The following is a 9,794-nucleotide window of genomic DNA, read 5'->3' as shown; positions in this document are numbered from 1 at the left end:
CTGCTCATGTGCAAACACCTATAGATGACAGCACACACACTTATGATTCCAGTATACAAGGGAAAAAAACACACTGAGAACAAAATTAACACACTAGAGACAATTCACACTTCATCTGTCCAGCAATTCATTTAACCATCATCTCCTCCACTCTCTTATGAAACCATGAAAAGGGTTCAACGCTGTCACAGGGGCTAACACACACACACACACACACACACACACACACACACACACACACACACACACGCACACACACACACACACACACGCACACACACAAAGAAAGACAACCTCCTGTTTCATCATCACTGGATCACTGGAATTTATTTCAGCAGCAGCAGCAGGAGGGGAGCTCTGGCACAACTTGACAATAAATCAGCCCATCTTACACGCTGAAGTGACAAATCAAGATGCTACAGAGGAAAGGAGAAGATAAATGCTGAATGAGAAAGAGGAGAGGGTCATTTGTGACCAAACTAATGGATGGACCAATAACCCACAGAAGGAGAAAGAAAAACAGGCAGATTTGATGTGTTTTCAGTTTCTTCATTTCTTCTCCACTTGCTGCTGATTTCTTTGTGTTCCTCAGCCATGATTCGTCAAAGAGCTCTGGAAGAAAGGAAAGAGAGACACAAGGAAGTGGGTGGGTGAGATGGGGGGGTGAACAAGAAGAGAGACTGTCAAATTATGAATTTACATCACTGGAAGGAAAAGAGACTCACAGGAACCAGGATGTGAGTTCCTCATGCATAAACACGGAGGCTCCGGCGTCACGTTACCAAAATAACAGGAAACTTTGCTATTTAAATATCAGTTATGACTTTGTTTCGCTGCAGGAGGTTACCGTGGAAACACGGCTCATTAGTCAGAAACTTTATTTAGGAGGAAAAGATTCACAGATGAACAAGAAAAACTTTCAACAGTCAAACCAAATGTTACAAACGCCAACACTGATTTAATTCAAATACTTTTTAGATGTTTTTGTTTCGATTTTATTACACGTGCATTCAGCTGCACACATTCAACACAAATGTAGATTTTAGACACTTTGTCAGTGGTTTAAAAGAGAGGACAAGGAGAGCAAACTACAAAACATACCTCAGTGTGTTTGCAGTGGAAGGGAGTTTGAGATTATAATTTGATGTTGAAGAAGTTTTGCCACTTAGACTTTTAATCAAACAAATCAACCTCCTAACATGTTTTCACATAAAGTAAGAGAGATGTACTATCAGTGCGTTTACATGCAGCCAGTAACCCTTTTAAAACCCGAATATTCACAATAACCCGATTCCGCAGGTCCTTGTAAACACCGCCAAAAACCCGGATATGCTCATAACCGGGTTTTTTAAAACCCGGTTACTACACCTGGGGTAACCCTTTTCTAACCCGAATGTTTGGTCGTGTAAACGCATATCGGGATATCCCCATCAAAGCGTGTGTTCTGCGCATGCTCTGTTCGCAAAGAATTTTGGTCTTTTGAGTAGCGAGACGTCTTGTATGCGCCAGAACACCGGAAGTAAGCAACAAGTTGGGAGCAAAATGGCGAGTTGCGGCACAGCACCTCACTTTGAGTGACGAGGAAACTAAAGTGCAAACAAACGCGGTCGCTATCTCTTCCGAACTGGGAAACATGTTGTTTTCACAGATACCAGAACAAGAAGAACCGAAAATGACGCATATTGCGTCTGGACGTAGTCCATACGTCCTGACGCTACCCCAACGTCCGCATTTAAATCGGGTTATGCAAGTTAGAGGTAACTCTTTTTATTTATGCTTGTAAACGGGTTATTCTGATCAACTCAGAAACCCGAATCCCGACCTTAACCCAATCATAACCCGGATATTGGCTGCATGTAAACGTACTCAATAAGACATGCAAATGTATTTTCTTACAACTGTCTGTCAGAGCTTTTAGGTTTTTGAAATGAGTTTATGTGCTGCGTTATGGTGTTAATGCTGTAGCTGAAGCTACTGCTGTTAGATACTTTGTGCAGTCTAGGGCTGCTCAGTTAATCGAATTTAAATCACAATTACGATCTGAGTTTTGAATGATTATAAAAACAAAATGAGACCATTATTCGCTCCTCCCTCGTGATTTACCCTCGCGCTGCTCCGAGATGCGAATCAAGTGCACCTCCCACACACAGGCGTTTCCAACGGTAATGGTGTGTATGGCATGATCGCGTTACATCGACTGACCAATCACAAACCTTTCTCTGGACCTGACTCACTCAAAAAAGCAGATGTTTTAACAGCAAAATAAATTCAAGATACAGCGAGCGATATTTGAAGTGGATGTATATTTTATCAGGGCTGCAAACTCTCAGGCAATGAGCGTCAGACATGCCTTTGACTCCACACCTCCCATTTCTCACACTAAAACAATGATAGTTCATGTATCTAAGCGACACATTGCATCATGCTACTGTACACACTCCACTACAACACCACTGAACAGGGCTAATTATTCATTATGCAGCAGGCTGTGGAAGCTCACTACAACATAGATGTTTATTAGGAATGCAAGAAAATATCAATATGGTAATATATTGTGATATATTTTCCTGTGATATTACATAGATAATCAAAAGATGTGTATCAAATTTTTTGGAAGAATTTATATGCAAACATTTGCGTATTTTCTTTTCTTTTGGTGCAATTCAAACGCCGACCGCTAGTTGGCAGCTGTGTGCAATGGTTTTTGTTTCCACCGATGAAATGATAATCCCTCTGTTTTGGTTCACATTCCTCATGTTAAACATACGTATCAGTTTGGACTGTTTACTGACTTTTATTACAATAAGTTCAGTCTAAAAAATGCTAATATCGTCTGGCTGAATGTATCGCATCATATCGTGATATATCGTTTTGTGTCCCCATGTATCGCGATAAATATCGTATAACCAGAATTTTATAGTTTATAGTTTTCTCCTATTTTTATATTACAAACGTTTTCACAGTGTATCTCTCTCTTGTTGTCAGTACTTGCAGTATTGCACTTTGAAAATGAGGTATTTAATCTCAGTGAGACCTTCACGGTTAAATAAAGAATAAATTAAAAGGGTTTGTTTTATCATTAAATAAAGATCAACTTAAAGACTTTGTAATTATTATATCTGCCATAATCAAGCAGCCCTACTGCAGTCCAATGCAAAACAATGCAAGCTGCTTAAATCTGCTGAATGTTGTGGGTGTTTGTGTGAACACATTAGAGCTACTAGCCTTGTGAATGCAAAGCTAGGAAAAAGCAGCTAGTCGGTTTGGTAAAGAGTAGAAAAAAGAGAGAGCTATTCTCTAGCAAACTTTTCTAATATATCACTGTTTTATGTTTTTATGTACATATAAAATATAAACAATAACAGGACTGCTTGATTTGTGAAAATATGATATTTTTCTATATATGTAAAGCTATACTTCTCATAAGATCCTCATTTACATTCCCTGAAGCTTATTTCTGCATTTGCAAAACCAACTAGCATTAGGTATTTCTCTTGGTACTTAAGTGTAAAATAACACTTGTAACTCACAGTTTACTCTGCCACACAATGCTGCTGAACTCTGCTTGTGTCCACACACATGCTAACACGCAGTCAGAGTAGGAGACACAGGGCAGCGTGGGGTTAGTGAAGCATTAGCTTGTGGCTGCTGGGTGGGCTAGTTGGCATGCTAACTGCCTCTGTGCTCAGCTGGCAGGCAGATATGCTTGTGGGTAGGTTAGCCGTTCACTTGCCAAGTGCATCCGAGGGCATCGCGGGCTGCTCCTTTGAATTGGAGATGAGTGGCAAATGTGACAAGAGGATTTAGCTTTACTGTTCCACTCACGTCCGGGCATGTAAAAGGGAGGACAGTGTGAGTCTGTATGTGTGCATAAAAGCTCACTACTTGTCTTAAGGTGGCTGATAATGTGTGCATGAGTTTATGCACAAGATAACAACAGTGTGTGTGCAAAAACGTTGTGGGTATGTGGGGACAGGGTCGTTGGTACTGCGGCACTTCCACACATTACGTCTAATGCATAGTGCATGAAGTGGCTCCTGAATTTTAAACTGACCCCTGGCACCTCCCACGGTGAACAAAGCTCAATTTGGTGCCCCCAGTCCAAATTTGGACTCTTGCCATCCACACTTGGATAATTTAAAGACAGGAAAAGCTTTTGTACTCAACATCTTGGGCTGAGAGGGCAGTCAAATCTTCCACCCCAAGGTCTGCACTGAATTTTAGTTGCGGCTTTATTAAAAACACCAGGTGACAGCATCTGCATTTTAATACAACTCTCCTGCAAAAGCACAGCCTGGGCTACAAGGGTCTGTCTGACAGGTTGAGGATCTGCAAAGCCACATCTTTATATCAGACACCAGACATGTCTTGTATGAAACAAGGAAAATTCCAGTTAGATTACAAATCTACTTACATAACTAGTTTTTAAATCTAAATACACAAGTGTGTACTCCTAAAAATAACGAATTACACACATTTCTTCAACTGTTAGTCTCCATCCAATTAGTTAGTGATGTGAGGAGGAGAAAGATGTATTAACAGAGATGGATGTTGTGTTAGCTGGCTAGAGATTAGCTTTGAACAGCAACAGTGTGCAGATGCTGGTTGTGCTGACACTTCCACAGCTGTAGGCTAATGGGCAGCACACACACACACACACACACACACACACACACACACACACACACACACACACACACACACACACACACACACACACACACACAGATACAGACACAGACACACGCACGCACGCACGCACGCACGCACACACACGTCTTTCTCACTCTTTTTTTTTCTAGGAAAAATAAAAATAATAGACAAGCAGAGAATCAATAACTGTCTTCCCAGCTCAGTGCTAACAGCACTCAGCTCCTGCCTTCTCTTTGAAAGGACAGAGACAGTTGCCAGGACAGCCAATCAGCCACTCACAGTGGCTGTAGCCATGGATGTTTTATAAACACACAGACGTTCACTGATTATTCAGTCTGTACAGCAGCAATGCGAAGAGGTTATGAGCAAAAACACTGTTAAAAGTCTAGGTTAGCTAATTATTTTAGGGAAGCTAAAGAAGCTAGATGTGATTTTAAAAACAAGTTACATCATCTTCTTTGATTCTGTTGATTTAGGAAAAAAACTCGTTCATAAGACTGATCTGATGAGGATAAATCATTGATAACTTGAAGCAGAATCTTTCAACATGAAAACAAATGAATCTTTATAACTCACTCCCTAATCTCTAACTGTCCGGTTTTGGTGAGCATGAGTAAATTATAGCCTCAGTTTTCTTATTTTGCAGTACAATCTAACTCATTAGGGATGTTGGAAAGTATTAATACAATGGTATATTGCAATGTTTTGTGTTATGACACTGAATTTATATTTAAAAGCAGTGTATAGATTATTTATTGGGAATTTACTTGCAAACATTTACTACACTTCTTTTGTGTGGCGTAATTCAAACTCCGACAACTGGATGGCAGCAGTTTTTACCAACTTCTTTCTGACGGAACCATCGACATATATACTGGACAATTCATTTCCATAGGATCCAATAACACGTTTCTGAGGGTAAATGGGAGGTGGCCACCACCGCCATTTTGACCGTGTCACAGGTTCCGTCAAGCCCAGACAATTCCACAAAAGGGAAGAGAGGTGGAGATGAGGGTGGGGCTGTAAGGCTGAGATCAACTGACGACACCCGGTTGAACTAGCTACAAGCTAACCTGAAGCTAACCAAAAGCTAGCGCGGAGGTGGGAGCTAAGCTAAAGGAGGTAGCAACCTAGCTACAACCGGAGTTAACTGTGCACAACACCAGAGCTTCTGAGTCAGAGTTACGCTGGGCTGACCGCTGGGTAAAACCGGGTGGAACACAGAGGTCTCCCGAGAGCTCCACAAGCCGGCAGCCCGCGCGCAGCAGACAGAAGCCGCGATCAGACAGAGATGCAACGGGCTGCGGAGAGGGGAGAACCAGGTGGAACACAGAGGTCTCCCGAGAGCTCCACAAGCCGATAGTCGGAACCCAGCTCCACCAACATGTTATATTTCAACCCATTTTCTAAAGTGCAGCATTATGTTAAATGCACTGGGTTTTACCCTATTACATTTAAATTTCACGGTTAAACAGTACATGTTAAAATCCAAGCTCAGCTTGGCAGTGACCTAAAATACATCAATATAATTTTACTTACCGAAAAAAATGAAGTGGAGACTCCTTGGATGCTCTATTAGTGCAATTAATGCCACATCAAGTCCTTTTGTCCAACAATTGCACAAAAAATATCCAAAAAAGAATACACAAACACAAAGACCGAGGCTCTACTGAGACCTTTCCACGGAGCTAGCTCTGTGGTCACGTGGGTCTGATGCTCATTAATTATACAGAATTTTAGGCATTTAATACACTTAAACAGAAGAGTGAGAAAAAAATGCACCCCCCTCAGAGTTGTCATGAGTGTAAACTAGATCATTTAAACCAAAAACATGTTTTGGTACCAGGCTGTAAACATGTTTATTTCTGCTGTGAAATTGGTATTTTTAACATGGGAGTCAATGAGGATTTGCTCGCTTCTGACACCAGCCTCCAGCGGATGAGGGTGGAACTGCCATTTTTGGTACTTCCGGGTTGGCCTCAATTTTTGAGTCGCATTGTGGGGGCTTGGACAGAACGAGATCTCATGATGACATGGGAGGTGTCTGGCCTGAGTTTTCAAATTAAAGTAATAAAAAGTGCAAATATATGGTTTTTTGTATCACAATCGATCGTATCATCTCTCGTGTTGTGATAAATATCAGATCGAAAGATTCTTGCCAATACACACTCCTACAACATTCTTATGCTGAGAAGAAGTTTTTTGATTAATTATGACATTTAGTGTTAAAAATAGGTTTCTAGAACTACAGTGTATTTCTGCTGTATGTAATGATTGCTCACATCATCGTAGCTGGAGATGACGTTTCCATCTAGAGGAAAGAACGACCTCAGTCCTCCTTTAGCATGTCTCCTTTGTCATAATTTACCCTAACATGTTATCTTCACCCAAACCAAGTAGGACACATGGAGGATAAACCCTGGCAGGAGGGAATCGATCTCATGTTGGCGATCGGCAGAGTGGAGCAGCATGGATGAGATATTTGGCTAGATGCTGATGGAGCGGTACATAGATTTGACAGAGAGAACGACTGCTGGAAGGTGGAAAGGGGACATGAGAGAGAACAGCTAATCTTTACAAGGCCTGTGCGTTCGTAGGACGGTCGTCTTGGTGATGATGGATGTGAAGGGGAGGTGGAGCAGAAGGAAGTAAAAACAGAAAGGGGTGTGGGAATGTTTTGTAGCCATCACATAGAAGCTACAACGAGTTGAAGGCAAGAGGCTAGTTTTATGAAAACATATTAATACCATGGTACACGTAACTGACAGTGTGTGTGTGTGTGTGTGTGTGTGTGTGTGTGTTTCATCAGATTAGAGATAGCAGGCAGTCCAAGGCTCACAGTGGGGCTCGCCACCTGCTATTACTGATAGCCATACACAAACACAAAATAAATTTCTAATCCAAAAATAACGCTTTGTCTCAGCTTTTTTTAACAGAGCCTCCTTCCCTCTTGTCTTTTTCTATATTTTGCACCACTTTCTTCCACACCTCATCCCTCCTGCTGACAGAACCTCTTCTTTTTACTCATCCTCTTTACATTTCCTCCATCACCACCTCCTTCCAAAGCTACTGTATCTCTCTTACAGTTTTCCATTAACCCTTACCCATTCAACGCCATTCCAAAGCCGTACTCTCCTGCTTTCATCAGTCTCAATCCACTTTCCTACTGGTGGATACTTTCCATTTAAATTTCTGCAAAGATATATTTTCTTTTTAAGGCTTTAAATGGGAATGGCAGAAATTCCACATTTCGTTTTCATCTATTTCTTCAAGTAAAACAAACAAAACCAATCAGAATAAGATGCAGAAATTATATTGTTTTGTTGTTTGCAAGAGAAAGAAAAAAAGTATCTCACCTGAACTTTAAATTAATCTGATGGTAAATGAAGCATTCAATCTTTAGTTAGGACTGAATGTCATCTACGTAGATATTGGACGAAGATTATCAAAGTTGGTGGGATCCGCACCGGGCTTTTTGAGAATCAGAGTAATACAGGCAGTTTTTAATGCTGCAGGAACAACTCCGGTACTGAGGGAAGAGTAAACGATGGTGGATATGAGAGGAACCAATGATGGAAGACAGGCTTTAAGTAGCACTGTGGGGAGAGGGTCAAGCAGACAGGTGGATGATATGGATTCCCTGATTAAATTTGATTTATCAGTTGCAGAGGGTAGACTGAAACTTGAGAATAAATGACTTGGAGTTGTAAGGATGGGTTCAACTTCTGAAACAGGATCTCTAGTAGCATGGAGTTGCTGGTGAATATTTGAGATTTTGGATGTGAAGAAGGACATGAGGGAGTTGCAATAGTCAGAGGAAACCATACTGTTAAGCAATAAATCAGGAGGCTTTGTAATTTTGGAGAACAGATAAAAAAGGGTCTTGGAGTTACCTTCACTCGAGCTGATTAAATTAGAATAGTAAACCGATTTAGCTGTGTGAATGGAGTCTTTATAATGCAATAAGTGATTCTTATAAAGATCTTTATGGATAGTGAGGCCGGTTTTCTTAGACAAACGTTCCAATCAGCGTCCTTCGGATTTAAGACAGCGAAGGTCATAGTTAAACCAAGGAGCTGAGCTGAAATGAGACAGATCTTTGCTTAATTGGGGCAAAAGTATTGAGAATGTTATTTAGATTAAAATTATAGTTAAAACAAGATCCTCAGGTGATGAGGTAGTGTGAGCAGGCTGTAGATCAGATATTGCAGAGGAGAATGCATCAAGATTTATATTGTTGATTTTTCTAAAAGCAATATTGCGAGGGATATGGGTTTTAGAGGCCTTTATAGTTACATTAAACGTGATTAACTTATGATCTGAAAGAGGAAAAGAACTGGCTATGCATTGGGCCGGGGTAATACCTGAACAGCAGACCATATCCAGAATATGGCCTTTGGAGTGAGTGGGGAAGTTGATATGCTGTTTGAGTCCAAAACTATCTAAACAGGAAGTAAAGTCTCTGGTAAGAGGATTATTTTCACCCATGTGAATGTTAAAGTCACCAGTGATTATCAGATTGGGAGAGAGTAAGGAAAGGTGAGTGAGGAGAGCAGTAAAGTCATTTAAGAAGTCCTTATTCGGCTTAGGTGGGCGGTAGGCAGTACATATGATGGTAGGAGTGGATCCAGGGAGTTGTAATGCGCTGTATTCAAATGAGTGGAAGGATGGAGCATGGTCAACTGGAGAGACTTTCCACTGCTTCCGGTGAATTATTGCGAGACCTCCACCCCTCCCTGACTCCCGCGGTTTGCAGATGTAAACAAACTCAGGCGGAGTGGAGTTATTGAGTGAAATAAAGTCATTATTAGGGTGTTGCCAAGTTTCATTCAAGCAGAGAAAGTCAAGTTTATAGTCAGAAAGGAGATCGTGGACGAGATGCCCTTTTCCCGTAAGAGAGCGAATGTTCAGTAGGCCGAAGTTGATGGTGGAGTTGCCGTGTTTGATCGTATGCTCAGCCGACCTGGCTAGGTGGGCTAGCATGCGGTGGTTGGCAGTTCGGGTCTTTGTATGGGAAGGACGGCGGGTTTTGGACCAGAAGGAGCTGACTGAGCCAGACTCTTGGACACAGAATCTTCGTCGGGATCCTTGATTAATGTATCTGCGGCGTGGCTGGAAGGCAATGTCTGGATGGAGATGCA

The 9,794-nt window shown here is 41.4% G+C and overlaps 1 protein-coding gene across 4 annotated transcripts in view; it reads right to left on the bottom strand.

Moving 5' to 3' along the window:
* Positions 1-308: 308 nt before the first annotated feature.
* Positions 309-9,794, bottom strand: part of chchd6b (coiled-coil-helix-coiled-coil-helix domain containing 6b) — a 128,219-nt gene continuing 118,733 nt past the window's right edge. For 2 of the 4 annotated variants that reach the window (XR_008565858.2, XR_008565860.2), the window contains 2 exons: positions 504-612; positions 309-416 (listed from right to left, as the gene is read on the bottom strand). Coding sequence is in view for 2 of the 4 variants with exons in the window: in XM_015959450.3 (XP_015814936.3) it covers positions 589-612 (24 nt within the window). In the remaining 2 variants the exon portion in view is untranslated. Of the gene's footprint in view, positions 613-9,794 lie in introns of all 4 variants that reach the window. The other 2 variants (XM_015959450.3, XM_015959449.3) reach the window with 1 other exon arrangement.

The sequence above is a fragment of the Nothobranchius furzeri genome, chromosome 3, assembly GCF_043380555.1.
Source record: "Nothobranchius furzeri strain GRZ-AD chromosome 3, NfurGRZ-RIMD1, whole genome shotgun sequence".
In the NCBI taxonomy this organism is placed as follows: Eukaryota; Metazoa; Chordata; class Actinopteri; order Cyprinodontiformes; family Nothobranchiidae; genus Nothobranchius; species Nothobranchius furzeri.
The sequence above is the reverse complement of the archived record's forward strand: the minus strand, read 5'-3'. Positions and strand labels throughout refer to the sequence as shown.